Source organism: Dendrobates tinctorius, unplaced genomic scaffold (genome assembly GCF_039654945.1).
Source record: "Dendrobates tinctorius isolate UK_male_01 unplaced genomic scaffold, ASM3965494v1 ptg000196l, whole genome shotgun sequence".
NCBI classification, from domain to species: Eukaryota; Metazoa; Chordata; class Amphibia; order Anura; family Dendrobatidae; genus Dendrobates; species Dendrobates tinctorius.
Genome location: NW_027361863.1, coordinates 16,502,006 through 16,525,287, shown reverse-complemented (window position 1 = coordinate 16,525,287; position 23,282 = coordinate 16,502,006). Strand labels below are relative to the sequence as shown.

General features: G+C 47.1%; 2 protein-coding genes and 1 non-coding gene across 6 annotated transcripts in view; all 3 read left to right on the top strand.

Moving 5' to 3' along the window:
• Positions 1-4,830: 4,830 nt before the first annotated feature.
• On the top strand, positions 4,831-13,242 carry ING4 (inhibitor of growth family member 4). 3 transcript variants are annotated; one of them, XM_073552940.1, is made up of 8 exons: positions 4,831-4,986; positions 6,308-6,379; positions 7,798-7,964; positions 8,083-8,197; positions 9,588-9,696; positions 10,087-10,231; positions 10,693-10,754; positions 11,455-13,242. In XM_073552940.1, the coding sequence occupies exons 1-8, from the start codon at positions 4,950-4,952 to the stop codon at positions 11,492-11,494; spliced, it is 747 nt and encodes a 248-aa protein (XP_073409041.1). In that variant the 5' UTR covers positions 4,831-4,949; the 3' UTR covers positions 11,495-13,242. The 3 variants fall into 3 exon arrangements, with proteins under 3 accessions (XP_073409041.1, XP_073409042.1, XP_073409043.1); XM_073552941.1 differs by lacking the exon at positions 4,831-4,986 and adding an exon at positions 5,019-5,037; XM_073552942.1 differs by lacking the exon at positions 4,831-4,986 and adding an exon at positions 6,139-6,157.
• A 2,131-nt stretch (positions 13,243-15,373) lies between these two features.
• NCAPD2 (non-SMC condensin I complex subunit D2) overlaps positions 15,374-23,282 on the top strand; it is a 66,634-nt gene continuing 58,725 nt past the window's right edge. For both annotated transcript variants that reach the window (XR_012221597.1, XM_073552939.1), the window contains exons 1-4: positions 15,374-15,535; positions 18,418-18,544; positions 19,503-19,578; positions 20,048-20,106. Coding sequence is in view for 1 of the 2 variants with exons in the window: in XM_073552939.1 (XP_073409040.1) it covers positions 18,427-18,544; positions 19,503-19,578; positions 20,048-20,106 (253 nt within the window). In the remaining variant the exon portion in view is untranslated. The remainder of the gene's footprint in view (positions 15,536-18,417; positions 18,545-19,502; positions 19,579-20,047; positions 20,107-23,282) is intronic.
• Positions 19,649-19,944, top strand: LOC141056338 (small nucleolar RNA U85). The gene has a single exon (XR_012221613.1). It is a non-coding gene; the product is annotated as a small nucleolar RNA U85 (small nucleolar RNA).

Here is a 23,282-nt window from a genome sequence, read left to right as displayed (position 1 = left end):
GTAAAGTCTTGGGGACAGGAGTGGGAGGTTCTGATTATTGAGGAGGCTAACCTCAGGTCATCAGCAGAACGGAGGGCGTGAGTAGGGTGGTATACTGAAACAAGGGAGGAGATGTAGGGTGGTGTTGAGCCATGGAGTGCTTTGTGGGTGAGGGTAATAAGTTTATACTGAATTCTGGAGTGGATGGGTAGCCAGTGTAATGACTGGCACAAGGTAGCGGCATCGGTGTAACCATTGGTGAGGAATATGATCCTGGCTACCTCTTGGGGTATGTTCACTGAAATTATTGATAAGTAGCTTTTTTATATGGATTTTATTATTGGTCTAATAAACTCAGTATAATTGCTGCCCCTATTGGTTTAAGATTGTATATGGAAGTGCCATTTTTTTGTGATTTGGACAAAGCGGATCTAACTTGATTAATATGATACCTGGTGATGAAATCCATCATGTGGTTGTTAATATTTGTAGTTTTCAGTTAATGAGATTCTTATTCTCAGGAGCGGCAGGTGGTGCTATGGGGGGGTCTTCATGTGGTGCTCTGCTTACATATTCATCTATATGGCTTCTGACAGGTCACTGATCCTTCACTGACCTATTTTACATACTGTATAAATTATTGTTAGGAAAAAAATGACATCCATCATGCAGGCACCGGCACTGCAGCATGATCGGATCTATAATATCCATATTTTATTTAGTAATAAATTTCTTTAGAAAAAAACAAATGGTGCTGACAGCGCCTATGCAGTAGCGTAATTCGGAACGCGATAAATGCTACTGCGCCGGCGTCACTGCCGGCGCCATTTTGATAGAGGAAAAAAAAATTGTCTCCACCAAGATGGCGCTGGCGGCTCCTGCGCAGTAGCATCTATCGGATCACAAAAGTTAAACTTTTATCTTGTCAATCCGCAGAGTAGACTTCCAAAAGTTTTCTGGCAAAACTAAGATGAGCCTTGATGCTCTTATTGCACTGCCATTGTTTTCATCTTGGAACTCATGCAGGCCATTTTTGCCCAGTCGCTTTCTTATGGTGGAGTCATGAACACTGACCTTATCTGAGGCTAGTGAGGCCTGCAGTTCTTTGGATGTTGTTGTGGGGTCGTTTATGACCTCTTGGATGAGTTATCGCTGCGCTCTTGGGATAATTTTGGTAGACAGGTCACTCCTGGGAAGATTCACAAATGTTCCATGATTTCACCAATTTGTGGATAATGGCTCTCACTGTGGCTCGCTGGAGTCCCAAAGCTTTAGAAATGGCTTTATAACCTTTCTAGACTGATAGATCTCAATTACTGTAATTCTCATTTGTTTCAGAATTTCTTTGGATCGTAGCATGATGTCTATCATTTGAGGATCCTTTGGTCTATGTCACTTTGTCAGGCAGGTCCTGTTTAAGTGGTTTCTTGATTGAGAACAGGTGTTGCAGTAATCTCTGACAGCGGCATTTAACATGCTCGCGTCGGAAGAGCATCAATAATCCTGCCCATCGGAGCCTGTGTCACATAACTGCGGGTCTTCTATGGATTGGCATGAGAAACCCGTTGTCATTAGCAGACCCCTGTAGTTGTCGCTGCCTGATTGCTAGCAAAAAAGTAAAAACTACAGAATTACTTTTTTTGTTCGCCGCAGTAGTGCATTAAAATGCAATAACGAGCGATCAAATGATTATATGTACACCCAAATGGTATAATTATAACCGTCAGCTCGGCGTGCAAAAAATACAGTACCGTCACCCAACCCCAGATTACGAAAAATGGAGATGCTGAGGGTCTTGGAAAATTGCGACTTTTTTTTCCCTTGAAACTTTGGATTTTTTTTTGTAACCACTTAAATAAAAAACAGCCTAGAGATGTTTGGTGTCTATGAACTCGTAATGACCTGGAGAATCATAATGGCAGGGCAGTTTTAGCATTTACTGAACAAGGTAAAATAACAAAACAAAAAAACAATTGTGGAATTACACTTTGTTTTCAATTACACCGCACTTTGATATTTTTTCATGTTTTCCAGTACACTATATGGCAAAACCAATGGTGTTGTTCAAAAGTACAACTCGTCCCACAAAAAACAAGCCCTCACATGGCCATATTGTTGGAAAAATAAAAAAGTTATGGCTCTGGGAAGAAGGGGAGCGGAAAACGGAAACTCAAAAATGGAAAAACCCAAGGTGGTGAAGGAGTTAAAGGGGAGGGGCAATCACTTTGTCACACAGGGCCCTGTAGCTTTGGATTTCTTTTTCCATTAATAATAAAGACCTTCATTTATAAATTGCATTTTTTAATTACTTGTGTTATTTTTGTCTACTATTTACATTTGTTTGGTGATCTGAAATACTTAAGTGTGACAAACATGGAAAAGAATAAGAAATCAGGTAGGGGGCAAACACTTTTTCACAAAACTGTATATATATATATGTAATGTATTACACAAATTAAAAAATATACAAAATAAAAATAAAGTTAAAAAAGATGTCAAGTAATGAGGAAAGTGGACCTAGTAAGGGGCAAGATTAGCAGTACACATGTTAATTATAGCTCCCATACATAAGAATTTCTTGCGAAACACGCGTTGGGGTGGCTGAGGTGGTCTGTAATCTACAATACATGGTATGTTGTGACATATATATAATTATGCCCCTATATCCATAGAAACTATACAGGAATGGTCATTTATGTATGGAAGATACAGTTGTGGCCAAAAGTATTGACACCCCTGCAATTCTGTCAGATAATACTCAGTTTCTTCCTGAAAATGATTGCAAACACAAATTCTTTGGTATTATTATCTTCATTTAATTTGTTTTAAATGAAAAAACACAAAAAGAATTGTCCTAAAGCCAAATTTGATATAATTCCACACCAAACATAAAAAAGAGGGTGGACAAAAGTATTGGCACTGTTCGAAAAATCATGTGATGCTTCTCTAATTTGTGTAATTAGCAGCACCTGTAACTTACCTGTGGCACCTAACAGGTGTTGGCAATAACTAAATCACACTTGCAGCCAGTTGACATGGATTAAAGTTGACTCAACCTCTGTCCTGTGTCCTTGTGTGTACCACATTGAGCATGGAGAAAAGAAAGAAGACCAAAGAACTGTCTGAGGACTTGAGAAACCAAATTGTGAGGAAGCATGAGCAATCTCAAGGCTACAAGTCCATCTCCAAAGACCTGAATGTTCCTGTGTCTACCGTGCGCAGTGTCATCAAGAAGTTTAAAGCCCACGGCACTGTGGCTAACCTCCCTAGATGTGGCCGGAAAAGAAAAATTGACAAGAGATTTCAACGCAAGATTGTGCGGATGTTGGATAAAGAACCTCGACTAACATCCAAACAAGTTCAAGCTGCCCTGCAGTCCGAGGGTACAACAATGTCAACCCGTACTATCCGTCGGCGTCTGAATGAAAAGGGACTGTATGGTAGGAGACCCAGGAAGACCCCACTTCTTACCCCGAGACATAAAAAAGCCAGGCTGAAAAAGCCTAAAACGTTTTGGAAGAATGTTCTCTGGTCAGATGAGACAAAAGTAGAGCTTTTTGGGCAAAGGCATCAACATAGAGTTTACAGGAGAAAAAAGAGGCATTCAAAGAAATAAACATAGTCCCTACAGTCAAACATGGAGGAGGTTCCCTGATCTTTTGGGGTTGCTTTGCTGCCTCTGGCACCGGACTGCTTGACCGTGTGCATGGCATTATGAAGTCTGAAGACTACCAACAAATTTTGCAGCATAATGTAGGGCCCAGTGTGAGAAAGCTGGGTCTCCCTCAGAGGTCATGGGTCTTCCAGCAGGACAATGACCCAAAACACACTTCAAAAAGCACTAGAAAATGGTTTGAGAGAAAGCACTGGCGACTTCTAAGGTGGCCAGCAATGAGTCCAGACCTGAATCCCATAGAACACCTGTGGAGAGATCTAAAAATGGCAGTTTGGAGAAGGCACCCTTCAAATATCAGGGACCTGGAGCAGTTTGCCAAAGAAGAATGGTCTAAAATTCCAGCAGAGCATTGTAAGAAACTCATTGATGGTTACCGGAAGCGGTTGGCCGCAGTTATTTTGGCTAAAGGTTGTGCAACCAAGTATTAGGCTGAGGGTGCCAATACTTTTGTCTGGCCCATTTTTGGAGTTTTGTGTGAAATGATCAATGTTTTGCTTTTTGCTTCATTCTCTTTTGTGTTTTTTTCATTTAAGACAAATTAAATGAAGATAATAATACCAAAGAATTTGTGTTTGCAATCATTTTCAGGAAGAAACTGAGTATTACCTGACAGAATTGCAGGGGTGTCAATACTTTTGGCCACAACGGTATCTTGCTCCTTTCTAGATGCACCTTCCTCATTACTTTTCAGGTTGAACCTTACTTTTATATTTAGTATATTCTTTCATATTAGTCCAATACATTTTTTTAATCTATATATTATATATGTGGGAGTGATTTTTGCTACCTTTGGTATTGTTATGTAGGCATTAATATCTTTTATGTTTGTATATTTCCCAATAATCTTAGTTTGTAGTTTTGAAACGTAGATATTAAATGTATAGATCGATATGAGACAGATGTGACATAGATTGATAAATAAAAGAACTACAAGTCCCAGCACAGACACACGATGCTGAGCGGTGGCAGCTGGCTGTGCGCTCTGTCCTGCCCTCTTTCTCTCTCTGTGTGGGGAACTTTCCATCTTTCCTTTTCTATAACGTTTCAGTCGATGTTTTCCATCATCAGAGCACAATCCTCGCACAGAACTCTCGGGCTCCGCCAACATGGCGCCGGTTCTCCAGGACTGGAGACATACAGCCAGCGCTGGGCGCGGCCTCTAGTGTCCGCAGCGCTGCAGGTACCACACAAAGGATGAAGGGGGATCTTGCGCTGTGCCCCGGCAAGATGGCGACTGGAGAGACACCGTAGGGTCCCAGTGTGATCTGCGGAAGTTGTCGCTTTGTCGCTGAAGATGGCGGCCGGCATGTACCTGGAGCATTATTTGGACAGTGAGTGATGTGGAGCGGGACGGGGAGAGGAAGGAGGCAACGGGAGTCGGGGTGATGTATTAGACGGACGGTATACAGGACTGGCACAGGATAGGGGGCGGTATACAGGACTGGCACAGGATAGGGGGCGGTATACAGGACTGGCACAGGATAGGGGGCGGTATACAGGACTGGCACAGGATAGGGGCGGTATACAGGACTGGCACAGGATAGGGGGCGGTATACAGGACTGGCACAGGATAGGGGGCGGTATACAGGACTGGCACAGGATAGGGGGCGGTATACAGGACTGGCACGGGATAGGGGGCGGTATACAGGACTGACACAGGATAGGGGGCGGTATACAGGACTGGCACAGGATAGGGGGCGGTATACAGGACTGGCACAGGATAGGGGGCGGTATACAGGACTGGCACAGGATAGGGGGCGGTATACAGGACTGGCACAGGATAGGGGGCGGTATACAGGACTGGCACAGGATAGGGGGCAGTATACAGGACTGGCACAGGATAGGGGGCGGTATACAGGACTGGCACAGGATAGGGGGCGGTATACAGGACTAGCATAGGATAGGGGGCGGCATACAGGACTGGCACAGGATAGGGGGTGGCATACAGGACTGGCACAGGATAGGGGGCGGCATACAGGACTGGCACAGGATAGGGGGCGGCATACAGGACTGGCACAGGATAGGGGCAGGGCAGCATACAGGACTAGCACGGGATAGGGAGCGGTATACAGGACTGGCACAAAATAGGGAGGGGCATACAGGACTGGCACAGGATAGGGGGCGGTATACAGGACTGGCACAGGATAGTGGGCGGTATACAGGACTGGCACAGGATAGGGGGCAACATACAGGACTGGCACAGGATAGGGGGCGGTATACAGGACTGGCACAGGATAGGGGGCGGTATACAGGACTAGCATAGGATAGGAGGCGGTATACAGGACTGGCACAGGTTAGGGGGCGGTATACAGGACTGGCACAGGTTAGGGGGTGGTATACAGGACTGGCACAGGATAGGGGGCGGCTTACAGGACTGACACAGGATAGGGGGCAGTATTCACGACCTCCAGTAATGGGGACAATAGGAGTAACTGTGGCAGGATCGGCATCTGCAGCACCAGAAGTGGTCAGGGATCTGCTGAGGATTTGTGCTTCTTCTCCGTACGTTGCTGTAAGCCGGACGGCTCCCGTATTGTATTTACTTGCAGCAAACAGAGGTCTTGAATATGGTGCAGAATTCAGACACGGAGTGTATTATAAATCCACAATATTCTAGATGTTTCCTCCTAACTCGTGGTTATTTTTTCCCAGGTATAGAAAATTTGCCGTTTGAATTGCAGAGAAACTTCCAGCTGATGAGGGATCTGGATCAGCGAACAGAAGGTGAGAGCGGACATGACACGTGACCTGTATACAGGAGGATATGAGGCTTGACCCCGCGTCAAATCGGAATACAGGAAAATCCCCTTCATTGTTTCTATATTATTATTATTATTATTTATATAGCACCATTTGTTCCATGGTGCTGCACATGAGAAGGGGTTACATACAAATTACAGATATCACTTACAGTAAACAAACTAACAATCTGGAGAGGACCCTGCCCTTTCGGGCTTAAAGGATGGTGGGGAAGGAGACAGTAGGTTGGGGGGGGGGGGGGGGGGGGTTGCAGCAGTTACGGTGTTGGTTGACGCAGTATCTCTGGTAGTGGTGAGGAGGTAACGGGATCATTGGAGGCTGTAGGCTTTTCCTGAAGAGGTGGGTTTTCAGGTTCCATCTGAAGTATCTAAATGTGGTTGATGGTTGGACGTGTTGGGGCACAGAATTCCAGAGGATGGGGGATATTCGGGAGAAGTCTTGGAGGCGGTTGGGTGAGGAGCGAATAAGTGTGGAGGAGATGAGGTCTTGGGAGGATCAGAAATTACGTGAGGGAAGGTATCGGGAGATTAGTTCAGAGACATATGGGGGAGACAGGTTATAGATGGCCTTGTAGGTCAGTATTAGTAATTTGAACTGGATTTGCTGAGGGAATGGAAGCCAGTGAAGAGATTTGCAGAGGGGAGGAGCAGCGAGGAGAGAGTTGAATTAGCCGGGCAGCAGAGTTAAGGATGGACTAGAGAGGTGCGAGGGTGTTAGCAGGGAGGCCACAGAAAAGGATGTTTCAGTAGTCGAGGCAGGAGATGATGAGGGCATGCACAAGGGTTGGGAAAGGATGGATTCTGGAAATATTTTTGAGCTGGAGGCGACAGGATCTAGAAAGAGATTGGATGTGCAGTTTGAAGAACAGGGCAGAGTCAAGGGTTACTCCGAGGCAGCGGATCTCTGGTACGGGGGAAAGCGTGATGTCATTAATTGTGATAGATAGGTCAGGTGAGGAAGATATGTGAGATGGAGGAAAGATGATGAGTTCAGATTTGTCCACATTGAGTTTGAGGAGGCGAGAGGAGAAGGAGGATATGGCTGATGGACACTCTGGGATTCTGGACAGCAGAGAGGTGACGTCTGGGTCAGAGAGGTAGATCTGAGTGTCGTCCGCGTACAGGTGGTACTGGAATCCGTGGGACTTTGCGTTGTCCCAGGCCAAGTGTATAGATTGAGAAGAGTAGGTGTCCTAGAACAGAGCCTTGGGGGACTCCAACAGAGAGCGGGTGGGATATATCTTCCATAAAGTAGAAGTGTCTCTGCCCGTGCAGTTTGTAAAACTCCTTTAAGTAGTGGCTGAGATCAGTGGTAAATGTATAGTGTTTTTTTTTTTTTAAGGTAGACTTAAAATATTTATTTTCTTCATTTGTTTCCTCTAGATCTTAAATGTCACATAGATCGTCTGTCCCGTCAGTATATGAGCAACGCCCGAACTCTGAGCTCTGAAGAAAAGCTGCAGCTCCTCCGCCAAGTCCAGGAGGCATATAGTAAATGCAAGGAGTACGGCGATGACAAAGTGCAGCTGGCCATGCAGACATATGAAATGGTGAGTGAAGGCATCTCTGCAGTGAACCCAGCAGGCAGATCAGATGTCCTTACTGATGACTGGACAACGTATAAAGCACGAGTCCAGAATCTTCTGTAATGTTCCCCATCCCTTCCAGGTGGACAAACACATTCGGAGGTTGGACACGGACCTCGCTCGATTTGAAGCTGATCTGAAAGAGAAGCATATTGAGTCCAGTGACTATGACAGCTGCTCCAGCAAAGGCAAAAAGAGTGAGGAGAAGAGTTACTTGCCTGGTCATTTAGTCTTTCAGCCCCTGACAATTACTATTGTACAATTTAAATTCCGAATACATCTACATATGGAAAGTTTAGTTCCTTTTGTAAATATAATTATCCTGTACTGATAGTGAGACACATCCTATATTATACCCCAGAGCTGCGCTCACTATTTTGCTGGTGCAGTCACTGTGTACATACATTACATTACTGATCCTCAGTTACATACTGTATTATACTCTAGAGCTGCACTCACTATTCTGCTGGTGCAGTCACTGTGTACATACATTACTGATCCTGAGTTACATCCTGTATTATACTCCAGAGCTGCACTCACTATTCTGCTGGTACAGACACTGTGTACATACATTACATTACTGATCCTGAGTTACATCCTGCATTATACTCCAGAGCTGCACTCACTATTCTGCTGGTGCAGTCACTGCGTACATACATTACATTACTGATCCTCAGTTACATACTGTATTATACTCCAGAGCTGCATTCACTATTCTGCTGGTGCAGTCACTGTGTACATACATTACTGATCCTGAGTTACATCCTGTATTATACCCCAGAGCTGCATTCACTATTCTGCTGGTGCAGTCACTGTGTACATACATTACATTACTGATCCTGAGTTACATCCTGTATTATACCCCAGAGCTGCACTCACTATTCTGCTCGTGCAGTCACTGTGTACATACAGGATGTAACTCAGGATCAGTAATGTATGTACACAGTGTCTGCACCAGCAGAATAGTGAGTGCAGCTCTGGAGTATAATACAGGATGTAACTCAGGATCAGTAATGTAATGTATTATACTCCAGAGCTGCACTCACTATTCTGCTGGTGCAGACACTGTGTACATACATTACTGATCCTGAGTTACATCCTGTATTATACTGCACTGCTGCACTCACGATTCTGCCAGGGAAGTCACATAATTATGATTACAGCTCTGGAGTACTGAACAGGCTGTAACCTAAAGACATTTATGGCATATCTGCAATAAAATGCCACAAATGTTCTATAGATAGGTCCTAACGCTGGGACGATGTCAGTTAATGTCGTTCAATCACTGGTTGACCCTTATTTTCTTATCCTCAGTGTTCCTCCCCTCCAGCCGTGTGTATGGGCAGAGTATTGAATCTCTTATCGCATATTAACTCTTGCCCTCCTTCAGCTGTAGATCATTACTTAGCCAGGATGACGATCTTCGGCTCTGACTTCCTCCACGGCACTGATGACGTTTTCACTTTAGCAGCTAATAATCGTTCTCAGTAAATTGCCTCTTTTTTTTTTTTTACCTCCAGATTTGCCCCTCATCCCTTTTGTTTCTGCCCCAACATTAGGATAACACTCTGATTATCCTTCCTGCAGAAGGCAGAGGTCAGAAGGAGAAGAAAGCCCCAAAGGTCAGATCAAAGGTGAAGAACTCTGACGACGAGACGGCAAAGAGTGGACAGAAGAAGATCAAATTGGTTCAGACGTGAGTGTTCTGGAATTCGGAGTGTAGTATCGGTGGGCTGAAGCAGATGTCCAGGAGCCCCCCATTCTGTTGATCAGTTATTATGGGCAGTTTAGTTGCTTGTAACTTATAGAGCATAATTGTATCTGCTCCCAATGCTCTGAGCAGCCAATCAGAAAAAGCGGTGCTGCAGGGTAAAGTATGAGGGAGTGACTGGACAGCATCCTGATCTTCTTTGAGACAGGAAAAAGATTTCAGGCTACCTCGGAATCCAACAGACTTCTTATAGGAATAGAAAAACACATGCCAGTACACAGCTCGGGGGGACATGTATAACAGCAGTAAGTTTTTCTAGTAAAGTATATACATTTGTAAAATCCTTTGCAGTAATTCCGACACATTACTTTTCAGGGCAGAATATGGTGCTCCTACTACTAATTTTGGGAAAGTGCACCCTTCTGATGTTTTGGACATGCCCGTGGACCCCAATGAGCCCACGTACTGCCTGTGCCACCAGGTGTCCTATGGAGAAATGATCGGCTGTGACAATCCAGATGTAAGTGCCAACATTAACTGTTGTAATTAATGCTGTCGAACGGATCCACAGAGAATAGTAATTAGTAAGCCTGGGGGGGGGCAGAACATAAGACCCTCCACTCCATCTGCAGGCTGCATGTTGTGATCAGTGCAGCTGAGGGGAGGCCACACAGCGCAAGCACTATAGTCTTTTGCATGTGTGGAGTTCTCTGCTAAAAATGGGGGACCTGGGACCTCTGTACTAAGGACTGATGAGGGTGCCAGCATTTATGGCACCAGAGGGTGTGCTAGACGCGTTGACGCACGTACTAAGGAGCCTGCGACCCCAGGGTGAGCTCCCAATGGCTGCTAGTTGTCTAGTCCTCAGTTATAATTTACCCCCCTGCACATGTAGAAATGTAACTGCTGTCCGATCACGGGCGCTGATGTGAGAGCCGTGTGTGCATTCACCCTCATGTGCCTCTGCTTTTGTTACTCCAGTGCTCCATCGAATGGTTTCATTTTGCCTGTGTCGGTCTTGCTACAAAACCTCGTGGAAAATGGTGAGTGGATCGTTCCCGTGTGGGCTGGTTCATGTTCATCTGTGGTGTTGCACTATCCATCTACTGCCCCTTTAGTCCCTGTATTTACTCTGTGGCTTCCATCCTAGTGCTGTTGCTTGGGCTTCTTACTTTGCTTGCTCCTCTGTATACCATCTCTTCATCTTTTTTGCTTCTCTTCACTACCACCATCTTGCTTTTTGCACTTCTTCATTCCACATTATTATAGTGCCACTTTTTTCCTTCCCTAATCACTGCTCGTGGTTCCTAGCTCCTCACCAATGCCATAGATTTATTTCCTCTGCTCATCATTCTATATCCTTTGTTGCTTTTTTCCGGTGCAATAATTTTCTTGCTCCTTTTCGCTGCTTTAGCCGATTATCACCACTTTCCTTCCTTGCTCCTTCTCATTGCCACCACTTTCCATCATTGCTCTTCCTGACTGCTCCTCATTGCCACTTTTCTTCCTTGCTCTTCCTCGCTGTGCCACATGATTATCACCACTTTCCTTCTCATTGCCGCCCCATTGCGTCCCTAGCCCTTTACTATCATGCCTGTGTTGTGTCAGTTACTCTTCTATGGGGTGACCGCTTTGCCTTTCTTCTTTCCCACCCTTCTCAGACCCCTGCCATCTATGTCTTTCTCTTCTGCCCCTGGTTTGTATATACACCATCTCAATGTCTTTTCTGCCTTCTTCCTGCAGGTACTGCCCCCGCTGCTCCCAGGAGAGGAAGAAGAAATAACCTGCTCCGCAGAGGCTCCCTTTGACGAGAAGGCAGCGATGATGAGGAGCGTGGTGCCCCCTCCTTCATTTTCTATACCCTACGAGGACAATTACAGATCATGTCCCTGACAGTATTAGACTTTACCTCCAGGTGCTGTTGTATTGCTGTGCATGAGGGGGGAGCACAGCATTAGACGTACGACGGATCGAGGGTCACCAGCCACCCCTGTACGCACACCCTCGGCCTTGTCATTCTGCAAACCCTCCATGCTGGCGCCTGTCTCTTCTCCTTGCTGTGGCTTCAGACGTCTACTCTCCCCACTTTGCATTTTAGTACCATCTCTAGGATTCGGTATACCCCTGATGGTGTCTCCCCTCCTCTCTTCTTACTATTGATATATGAACTACCTCCGGACAGCGTTCGGTATCTGCCTACCTGCCCCATTTATTTGCTTTTTATTTCTTCTTTAATATTATGCTAATGAATTCTAAAAGTAAAACACTACAGAACTAACAGGTGCCAAAAAGGTTACCGCTCCCCTCCTAATCTCTCCTGTCCTTCCATATTCCTCCATGCAGACATCAGTCCTTACCCCACCGAACTTCACCCGGGCCTCCCCTTATTTCTCTCCTCTCCGACCACAAATCTGCCATCACCCCACCTGCCTTTTCCTGGACGTCAGCCTTTATTTTACTCGCCTTCATTTTTTATATTTATCGACCCCATTCCACTAATCCCTTTAAGTCCTTGTAGCTGATGGCAGAACGGGGCAGGCAGACCTTGTTCCCTTTAAGCTGCAGCAATAAAGAACTGCATTAAAAAAAAGTATATATTAAGGTACAAGTGCTGCAATAATCAGATATTATTCAGGAAAATAGTATTAAACAGCATCCCGGACCAAACGGTTATTGCCTGTATCCCAGAAAGGGTTAATCTGAACGATCCCTATTGGTCTGAGGCAATGAAAACATTTAAAGGGGTTTTCCAAAAAGAAGGCGTACTCATTTATATACTCCTCTGCACTGCGGACTAGGGCACATGCTGTATAATTGGGTTCCATTGTGTTACCCACCTGTCGAGGCTCCAGCGTTGTCCAGGCGGATGGCTCAGCTGTCCGTTTCCTCCCTGAACTGGTTATAGAGAGGAGCGCCGAGCCGTGACTGTATGACTACACAATGATGGGGCAGAATATGATTTAGGAGCACTCTGCCTAATCATTTGCTCAGAGAGATTGCACGGCGGCACACTTTCCCTGAATGTGCACTTCTACCTAGATGTCTGCCCCTACTCCCCCATCTCTTCTATTATCGGCCTTTTTTCTCTCCATAGGGACCCTGCCTTTCCTTTACCCCCGTTTTGGTGCTGAGTTCTTCATCTTCCTTTTTACTGGAAATTTTCAATCCCAGAGTTTACAGATGTCATACCGTAACCCAGTGTCAGCTCGGAGCATGGTGGGCACATTTGTGTCTGACGCCGTACGGCGCGGCGTCGGCATTATTTATCCAGGACCTGAAGATTTTTGCATTTGGGGTTTGGCTGCGTTCCTCGCGTCCGCTCCATATTTTGGACTATTACACGTTTCTCTGCCATTCACTTTCTCTTAATCGTGAAAAAAAAAACACTAATTTTCTGTATGATTTGGGTCCTTCTGATGGTGCGAGGTCTCGTTCCTCCCCCAGTAACCTCCCGAGTGCTCCCACTCCGCAGCTAATGCTGGTTATGTATTTTCTGATTTACTAGTGACAAATAAATTAATAGTAAACGTCTGTCTCGCCCGTCGTCTCATTATCACATTCACAGCATCAGCAGGATGGCTGGAGCGGGGACGCTTATTTCTGGCTCATTATTGGCTACATCAACTTGGATTGCATCGTCCAACATATAATGCATCTATCTCCAGTCATAGAGTTCGTAGTTCGTCCACCATGCTTTACCTGACGCTCTGCTCCTGTACATGCACAAGGTCAACAGGGAATTAATGATTTCCATTACAGCAAAGAATGAATATTTTTTTCTTTTTTTAGCACAATCATAAAAGGGAATGTTTGTCCATAGGGGTCGCATTGGATGTAGCGAGACCGGAGCCAGAAAACAAACCTGTTGGATGTTTGGTTGCCACTTTCATACGACTTTGCAAATTCTAAGGCCACGTTCACGCTGCAGTATTATATTTCTCCTCTGATTGTAGCTTCCAGATACTGATGTCAAATACTCAATGTGTGAACGTGGCCTAAAGCGGTCTGAAGACTGGTTCAATTAGGCCATGTGCACACGATGCAGATTTCCAGCGGATCCGCAGCAGATTTTACCGTGCAGAAATGCTGCATATCCGCATTGTGATGTACAGTAGCATGTTAATCAATAGAAAAAAACGCTGTGCAGACGCTGCAGATTTTTCCGCGCGGTTATCTTGTGGTTCAAAATACGCAGCATGTCACTTTTTTTGTGCGGTTTTCCACCTGCTCCATTCTCCAAATCCACAGGGGACAACCGCAAAAACACAGGAAGAAATCCGCAGGAAAAATGCAGGTCATTTGACCTGCGGATTTCTTCAATTCTGCACAGAAAAATCCACAGGGCAAAAAAGTCCGTCTGCACTCAGCCTTACCCCTCCCTCTCTATCCGGAGCCCGCAGTAGCCCTCCCTCTCTATCCGGAGCCCGCAGTAGCCCTCCCTCTCTATCCGGAGCCCGCAGTAGCCCTCCCTCTCTATCCGGAGCCCGCAGTAGCCCTCCCTCTCTATCTGGAGCCCGCAGTAGCCCTCCCTGGCTCCTGTATTACCCTTCTCTGTCTGGCAGCTGTATGTAAACTCTCCATAATTGGTCTGGTTTACTGTAAACAGGAGTTTGTTGCTCAATTTTTAGCAAATCGTCTGCAATGAGGCCATTACTGTTATCTAGGAGTGGAGACCAAACATAATGGGCTTGTAAGCGCTGCCCTGAGGCCGGCCCAAATCACTGGAGAGCGCCACTGCACTTCCAATACTGCGCACTTCCGGTCAACGCTGCGACAGTCACTGGTCCAAGCCGCCGATCATTCAGGCGCAGCTGACATTGGACATTCCCTTTAACCCCCACCTACTTTAGGCCATTTGTGCACGATTGAGTGTAAACAAAAAATTTCCAGGATTATCCCTAAAACATAAGGAAATTCCCAGGAAATCTGGGACTTGAGGAACTGATAAACGATAATGAGAAAAACTATGGCCTCAATTTGCTTTTTTGTTTTTTTTCCCTGAGGCATTTTTCTCAAAAAAAAAAAAATCTGAAGCACCCTCTTCTTAAAAACGTTGTTGCACGCACCCTCAGGTGCCGCAGACAATCACTGACTGCCGTCTCCATGGGCTGGGGGCGAGGGAAATAAAATAAAACAAACTTTTTTTTTTTTGTAAAAAAGAAGTCTTCAGTTTATTTCTAGTTTACAAATAAAGGAAATTTTTTTTTTTTTTCCCATATTAGATATCGGCTTGCAAGGAAGAGTCCGATCTATCAAAATCTGCAGGTCCTCACAATATGGGGTAAAGGCCATAAAGATAATAAGGATCCCAACGCCTGGGGGCTTCGGGGCTCCTCCCCTCCCCAAAATATGCAATAAAAAATACCACCCCAATATGTGACCAGTACACAGGTGCTCCAGGAGTTTTGTCTGCAGGAAGGAAGGGAGAAACAGCCCATATATTGCTGGAGGGAGGGGCTTGTCTGTCTGGGAACGCTTCCTATTGGTTGCCCTCGCTGTCAGTCATTCCGCTCTGGTTCAATGACACCTCCTATTCACTGCTACAATCCTATTGCTTCACGCTCCTGTCAATCTCTCCTGTCGAGATGTGATTGGCTCTCTTGTCATACGTTGCCATTGGTCACTTTTTCTTTTTTTTTATAAGAGCGAATTGTAGTGGTTGTCTTTGCTCGCTGCGTCATAAGGCGCGCGGCTCTCCGATTGGTCACATTTTGGCGGGAGGAGCGATTTTGAAGTCAGCGGGTGTTCGACTGTTCGTCTGTTGGACGCCACCGGAAAACCAGCCGGCTCCTTCCTCACCGGCTGCACCGCGGAGACGCCTCAGGTAGAGTACGGCCGTACTGTGTTGTACTCGGAATGCGTGTGCTGGATCCTAGGATCAGTCCTGGAAGATATGGGGGGGGGGGGGGCAGGAGTCGGATCCTGAGATCTGCTCTGGAGGATATAGGGGGGGGGGGGGGGCAGATTACGGATCCTGGGATCTGCTCTGCAGGATATAGGGGGGGGGCAGATTACGGATCCTGGGATCTGCTCTGCAGGATATAGGGGGGGGGGGGGCAGATTACGGATCCTGGGATCTGCTCTGCAGGATATAGGGGGGGGGGGGGCAGATTACGGATCCTGGGATCTGCTCTGCAGGATATAGGGGGGGGGCAGATTACGGATCCTGGGATCTGCTCTGCAGGATATAGGGGGGGGGCAGATTACGGATCCTGGGATCTGCTCTGCAGGATATAGGGGGGGGGCAGATTACGGATCCTGGGATCTGCTCTGCAGGATATAGGGGGGGGGGGGCAGATTACGGATCCTGGGATCTGCTCTGCAGGATATAGGGGGGGGGCAGATTACGGATCCTGGGATCTGCTCTGCAGGATATAGGGGGGGGGCAGATTACGGATCCTGGGATCTGCTCTGCAGGATATAGGGGGGGGGCAGATTACGGATCCTGGGATCTGCTCTGCAGGATATAGGGGGGGGGGCAGATTACGGATCCTGGGATCTGCTCTGCAGGATATGGGAGGGGCAGGAGTCGGATCCTGAGATCTGCTCTGGAGGATATAGGGGGGGGGGGCAGATTACGGATCCTGGGATCTGCTCTGCAGGATATGGGGGGGGGGGGCAGGAGTCGGATCCTGAGATCTGCTCTGCAGGATATAGTGGGGGGGGCAGGAGTCGGATCCTGAGATCTGCTCTGGAGGATATGGGGGGGCAGATTACGGATCCTGGGATCTGCTCTGCAGGATATAGGGGGGGGGGGCAGATTACGGATCCTGGGATCTGCTCTGCAGGATATGGGGGGGGGGGCAGGAGTCGGATCCTGAGATCTGCTCTGCAGGTTATGGGGGGGGGGCAGGAGTCGGATCCTGAGATCTGCTCTGCAGGTTATGGGGGGGGCAGGAGTCGGATCCTGAGATCTGCTCTGCAGGTTATGGGGGGGGCAGGAGTCGGATCCTGAGATCTGCTCTGCAGGATATAGGGGGGGGGGGGGCAGGTTACGGATCCTGGGATCTGCTCTGCAGGATATGGGAGGGGGGGCAGGAGTCGGATCCTGGGATCTGCTCTGGAGGATATGGGGGGGGCAGGAGTCGGATCCTGGGATCTGCTCTGGAGGATATGGGGGGGGGGGGGCAGGGGTCGGATCCTGGGATCTGCTCTGGAGGATATGGGGGGGGGGGGCAGGAGTCGGATCCTGAGATCTGCTCTGCAGGTTATGGGGGGGGCAGGAGTCGGATCCTGAGATCTGCTCTGCAGGATATAGGGGGGGGGGGCAGGTTACGGATCCTGGGATCTGCTCTGCAGGATATGGGAGGGGGGGCAGGAGTCGGATCCTGGGATCTGCTCTGGAGGATATGGGGGGGGCAGGAGTCGGATCCTGGGATCTGCTCTGGAGGATATGGGGGGGGGGGCAGGGGTCGGATCCTGGGATCTGCTCTGGAGGATATGGGGGGGGGGCAGGAGTCGGATCCTGGGATCTGCTCTGGAGGATATGGGAGGGGGGGGGCAGGGGTCGGATCCTGGGATCTGCTCTGGAGGATATGGGGGGGGGGGCAGGGGTCGGATCCTGGGATCTGCTCTGGAGGATATGGGAGGGGGGGGCAGGGGTCGGATCCTGGGATCTCCTCTGGAGGATATGGGAGGGGGGGGCAGGAGTCGGATCCTGGGATCTCCTCTGGAGGATGTGGGGGAATGCACGTGCTGTGGATACTGGGATCTGCTCTGGAGGAGGGGGCTGCTGTCTGCATTATTATTCCTGACACAATTAACCATCAGAGGATGATTGTACCTGAATCCGTTTTCTCTTTCATGATCCTTAACTGTTTTATTTATTTTTCCCTTCCCCTTGTATTGTTAAAATGACAATTTCTTATGAAGCCCAGTTACATGTTGATCTCCACAGGAGGACTAATGTGGAAGCCATGTGGGGCCTTCAGAGGCCCCCGGCTACCTCGACAAGCAGCACTCCTTGCATGTATTGTGAGGGGCTGATGGGCACTTGCTTACTGGTCATCTAATATATAAAGCTCAAGTGTGTGTGTATGTCCAGGATTGGCATCCGCACGGTCGCAGCTACAGCCACAAAATTTGGCACAGTCACACGTCTGGCCCCCGAGAGTGTCCTAGGCTATGTTGTGAGGCGAAATTTTAACCCCTTGCGTTCCAATTCACCAAACAATTTTGCCCCTATCTACATAATGGGGAGAGTGTATCAAGCCCCGCCCCTCATTATGATGTCATAATGGTTGACTATGGGATGGAGGATGTGTATGATGGGTATATGGGCACAGGTCTATGGGATGGAGGATATGTATGATGGGTATATGGGCATGGGACTATGAGATGAAGCATGTGTGATGGGTATATGGGCATGGGACTATGAGATGAAGGATGTGTGATGGGTATATGGGCATGGGACTATGGGATGGAGGATATGTATGATGGGTATATGGGACTATGGGATGGAGGATGTGTGGGTATATGGGCATGGGATGGAGGATGTGTGATGGGTATATGGGCATGGGACTATGGGATGGAGGATGTGTGATGGGTATATGGGCATGGGACTATGGGATGGAGGATGTGTGATGGGTATATGGAACTGGACTAGTAGTCCAGGCCTCTGGTTTGCATTGGATCTGATAAATCGGGTGACTGGAGTAGCGCCCCTGAGAAACGTGAGTGTAACATGAAGTCTTTACGGTTGTCCAGGTCTCCACCATGACTCTCCAATTCAATATCCCCTTGGCCTTTAAGGACTTGCTGAAGAGTGGAGGAGTGGGTCAGTACGTGGTCCAGGAGGTGCTGCCTGTGCGACAGCTGGCCTCTGACCTACATGGTGAGTGTTATTTTGTTTGTTTTCTTGGCTATGTGATAGATCACTGTCAGCAATTCATGCTGCCTAAACCATGAGCAGTGTGAATCTCCCTGCCTGCACGATTGCAGAGAAATTTTTTTTTTTTTTTTTTTTTTATTCCCCCTCAAATGCTACTGATAAAACATATAGGGCCTGATTTTTCATATCTTTTATGTCAAAATTCTGGTGTAAAACATTTAGAAAAGTTTCAAAATTTTGGCGCAGCTAGAGACTTCACTAACGTTTTTCGTGTTTTCACTCCATTTTCGCCCAGCTGTGACGAGGTGGGCTGATCTGGGACAGTGGCTACCGCGGCTTGTCAAATCCATGATGAGCGGCGGCATTCACCGCACCACAAATCTTACTCCATCACAGACTGCAATAATGTTTGTTGGCTGCACGGCACTTGTCAGAAGCTCCTCTTAATCACTCGGGATCTGCACACCATCCATAAAGACTATTGTGAAGATGGCTGCACTCGATGAATCTTGGATATAGTTTGCAGATCTGGCTAGTGACTAATCCAGTGCCGGCTTCTCCCTGCATCAATAAGTGATTGACAGGTGTCACTCTCGTGTACAGGGAGACTCCTGTTGATGGCTAGAGTGGATCAGGAAGAAGCTGGCTGGGGCAGCGCCAGAATAGTCTGGTCTCTGGCTATTGTCTCCAGCCAGATCTGCAAAGTGTTTTCTATGGAGCATTTCAGAGGAGAAGATTCTTGTGTGCAGCCCGGCTGGGCCACGGCTGTGGTTTGGGCAGCAGGAATCTACTGATCGGATCTCTTTTAAATTCCTAGTGGAACTATAATAGATTCTTTTCTTTCAGCTCATTTAATGATCTACTACTTGAGTTAATGACTCTTGAAAATATACATCCTGATGAATGTGTACATAGTATAATTGTTGTAAATGTGGGTGACTTTTTAAAAATTCTTTTACAGCGTATAAAGCCGCTCTCCGGTCACAGGGTCCCAAATCCGTTGTCCAGCACTTTGATCCACTATACAGCATCATATAGTAAGTGAGCAGTGAATTGCTGAATATTATCTGTTTCGTTTCTATTGCTTATGACTGGTTTACCGCAACGGCCACATGATGAGTCCAAGGCGAATGTGACTCCGGCATCCTCTGGGTTTAGCCCTTCGCTCGTTGCCTTCGGTCTGTAATCTTGGTGGTTGTGGAGAAGCTTCTCGCTGCCGCTGTAAGGCCAGACCCACAACAGCATTTATTGCTGGTCCTCCTCTGTCAATCTGCCCTCGTGAGTGTCGGCAGGGGATGAGCGGACCTACAGGATGGTTGTCAAATGGAGGGCTGGGTAAAGGGCGAGACTCGATAAGAGCCGGTGCGGATACATGAGCACATATCTTTGGTAATCTGATGGCTGTTTGGGGAATGTTAGTGATATGTTTTCTGCTATCGTGTTTTTTTTTTTTGTTTTTTTTTCTTAGTAGAGCCGTTTTGACCAAGTTTTTCTGCTTTCTTGTAGCCACTTCCAATCTGTGTCTGTTTCCCTGAAAGAAGATTTACTTGAGTTGCTTGTGAAAGGTATGGGGATCTGATATCAATAGCGCTTAAACTTCAAGGTAGCACGTAAAGGGTTTCCTGACATGCTCAATAGTCTGTAGTATTATGGATAGTCTAATAATCAGTCTACTTCTGTGAGTAAAAATGATTATCTAGGTGTAATTACATGACCATGGATGATGATTGTGCCACGGCTATGGGAATGATGGCGTTGCTTAGGCTACTTTCACACATCAGGTTTTCGGCGTCAGGCGCGATCCGGCGTCATGCCGGATCCGGCAAATGTTTTGTAAAACCTGATGTGCCGGATCCGGTTTTCTGCCGGATCCGTCTTGTTCTTGACAGACAAAACCGGATCCGTCTCATCCGGTTCATCCGTTTTTCTATCCGTTTTTCGACGGATTACGCCGGATCTGGTTTTTAAAATTGACCCTTGTGGCCTTCCGAACGGGATTGGCTACTGGAAAACTATATATAGCATGTTCCTACAGCCCTTCTTTGACAGGTTGTAGAGGAGAAAGTGCAGGTTGGAGAGAAGAGCAAGTTACTGGCGAAGATGGATGTTGTCATTGGAAATATTACCACTAGAAGTTCTGTGACGGTTTCAGTAATGAGGGACAATTTTGCACTATACTTTGTCACCTCAAGGCAGAGTACACTGGGATGACAGAGTGTGAAAGATTTGTGCCCTAACCAAACTTGTGTACCTTCTGGACCAACAGTATATACCTTTGCCAACCAAAGTTGGCTATCTTGTCATGGTCTTACTATTTTTAGCTTTAGGCTACAGGTGTGTACCTGGTTGTGTTTTATGCAAAGTATTTCACCTTTTAACTAAAGTTGTGTACATTGTTAGGAAATCACCAACAATAAACACAACTTTTCAGGTGAAATACTTTGCTTCAAACACAACCAGGAACACAACTGTGGCAAAAAGCTAAAATTTACCCACAGTTATATACCTGGTTTTGAATACCTTTTTACCTTTTAAATACCCTGTATTTAACCTTTTTTTTAAACATATTTCGCCGCAGAAAGAAATGACAGACAACCAGTGTAAACAATAATTTAACTTTTATTTAAAATATTTTTTTTTTTGTGTAAACTGTTTTTAAAGTTAAAAAAACTTTTTTAATAAAGGTTTGAAACCAACCAAATGGGCATTTTTATTACAAAAAAAACATTATAACTCGGTGTAGTGTGGGGTGGAAATACTGCTGGAGGGGCTGCGGGACACTTCGACAATGGGAGTGTGGAGAGAGGACTGGGATCGTGGTGGGGAAGGAACAGTTAGAGGTGATGGTGTGGAAAAAGCTACAGAATGGGTGGACATGTGGGAGGCAGAAGAGGTGGTGGGCGGTGGAGTGGAGGGTTGGGCAGGGACTGTTAGGAGCAGATGATGTTGTTGGAAAGTTGTATGGGGAAGGAGTTTGATACGGGGAAGGAGTTTGGTACGGGGCAGGTTGCTGGAAGTGGGGAGATGTCTGGTACTGGGGAGGTTGCTGGTACTGGGAAGGTTGCTGGTACTGGTGAGGTTGCTGGTATGTAATAGGAGGGGTAGGATGGAAAGTGGCTGGAGGGGGTGCAGATGTAATAGGAGGGGGAGGATGGAAAGTGGCTGGAGGGGGTGCAGATGTAATAGGAGGGGGAGGATGGAAAGTGGCTGGAGGGGGTGCAGGTGGAGGAACTACAGTGGTGGGAGGTGGAGGTTGGGAGGTAACCTGCTGTAGAGCACCGTGGCACGAATGCATTACATGCATCTGCTGGGTAGGAGATAGTGTTGCCATGCGCTCCACAACAGACCTGAAAAAGGTGTGGTTTGGCGAAGATCTTCTGAATGCATGGTTTGCAGAAGTGTCTTCACCTCCAGAATGCTGGAGTTGATCTGCTGAAAGCCTGCGGAGATTTGCTCTGACAAGACTTTTAGACAGTTCTGGAAAGATGCATTCAGATGCAAGAACTCTGGCGCATAACTCTTTTCCTGACCCCTCTGCCGCTGCCGCCCAGTACCCGCAGGTGTACTAGAGGTGGCAGGGGCAGAAGGGTGGGGTAAAGGGAAAGCGATCTCCTCACCAGCAGCTTCATGTAATGTAGGCGGCCACGATGCTCCTGTGCTGGTGGATGGGACAGATGGGTCGAATGTGTGGGAAGGCTGGGAAGGTGCAGATGTACCGGGGCGGTCGAAGTGTCCCTCGGTGCTGGTCTCCTCAGGGATCGCCTCAGAAGGGTCCAATCGTGCAGGCTCCCGAGTGCTGCTCACCGTGCTGTGGAATAAAGAGAAAAAAAAACAATTAAAATAGTGACATGGTATGGCCCTGGCTGAAAAAAAAAAGTTACATCTAACATTTTTTTTCACATGTGGTGTGTAATATTTACCTTCTAGTGACCATTGTTTCCCGGAGGAACGACAGGGCTTGTGCGTACTTGTACTTGCTCCTGCGTCCTCCAGATCCACTCGGGGCCCGCATCTCTTTATTGAACTCCTTCTTGAAACGATCCCTCACAGACCGCCACCGATTCACAATTCTGTTCCCTGAAACGAGAAAGGAGTGGTTAGTATACAACATCAGTGTTTCACAAACTCCAGTCCTCATGGTCCCCAGGGGTCATGTTTTCAGGATTTCCATAGTAAATAGAAATCCTGAACACATGATCCGTGGGGACCACGAGGACTGGAGTTCGGGAAACACTGGTTTACATCAAGCAACTGGTACTGTATATACTTACGCTCTTTAATCTGGGCCCGAACATCGAGGTCCTCCCAGCGGCCCACAAGGAGCGAACAGATTTCCTCCCAGAGTCGTCGGGTAACGATAAGGTCAGCGTGGCGGCGGTCAGCCATGTTCCAGAGCGGCTCCCTTTCTCTGACGAGATCGATGAGGTGGTCCACATCGAGTCCTCCATCCTCACCGTCAGAGTCGGGAGCACGCTGTGAAGGCTGTTAAAGAAAAAGACAAAAATAACATAATTAGCCTCCACAAAAGAAATGAAATAAAAAGTGCAAAAAAACAAAGCAAAAATATTTATACTAACACGCTGGTGACCGCCGCGTTGCTGTCGCCGACGACCCTGGGAGGCACTGCGAGGACCTCTTGGCCGAGCACCAGATTGGGAAGACTAGAGAAGAAAACAAAAAATGTTATGTCTTTGGATGTAGGCATTTGTTTGCTGTGTGTGGTCTGCAGAACATTGTTTTC

Coding starts and splice junctions, on each gene's coding strand:
- ING4 (XM_073552940.1), top strand. CDS start 4,950: ATGGCGGCCGGCATGTACCTGGAGCATTATTTGGACA. Junction 7,965..8,082: donor CCATGCAGACATATGAAATG/GTGAGTGAAGGC, acceptor CATCCCTTCCAG/GTGGACAAACACATTCGGAG. Junction 9,697..10,086: donor AAGATCAAATTGGTTCAGAC/GTGAGTGTTCTG, acceptor ATTACTTTTCAG/GGCAGAATATGGTGCTCCTA.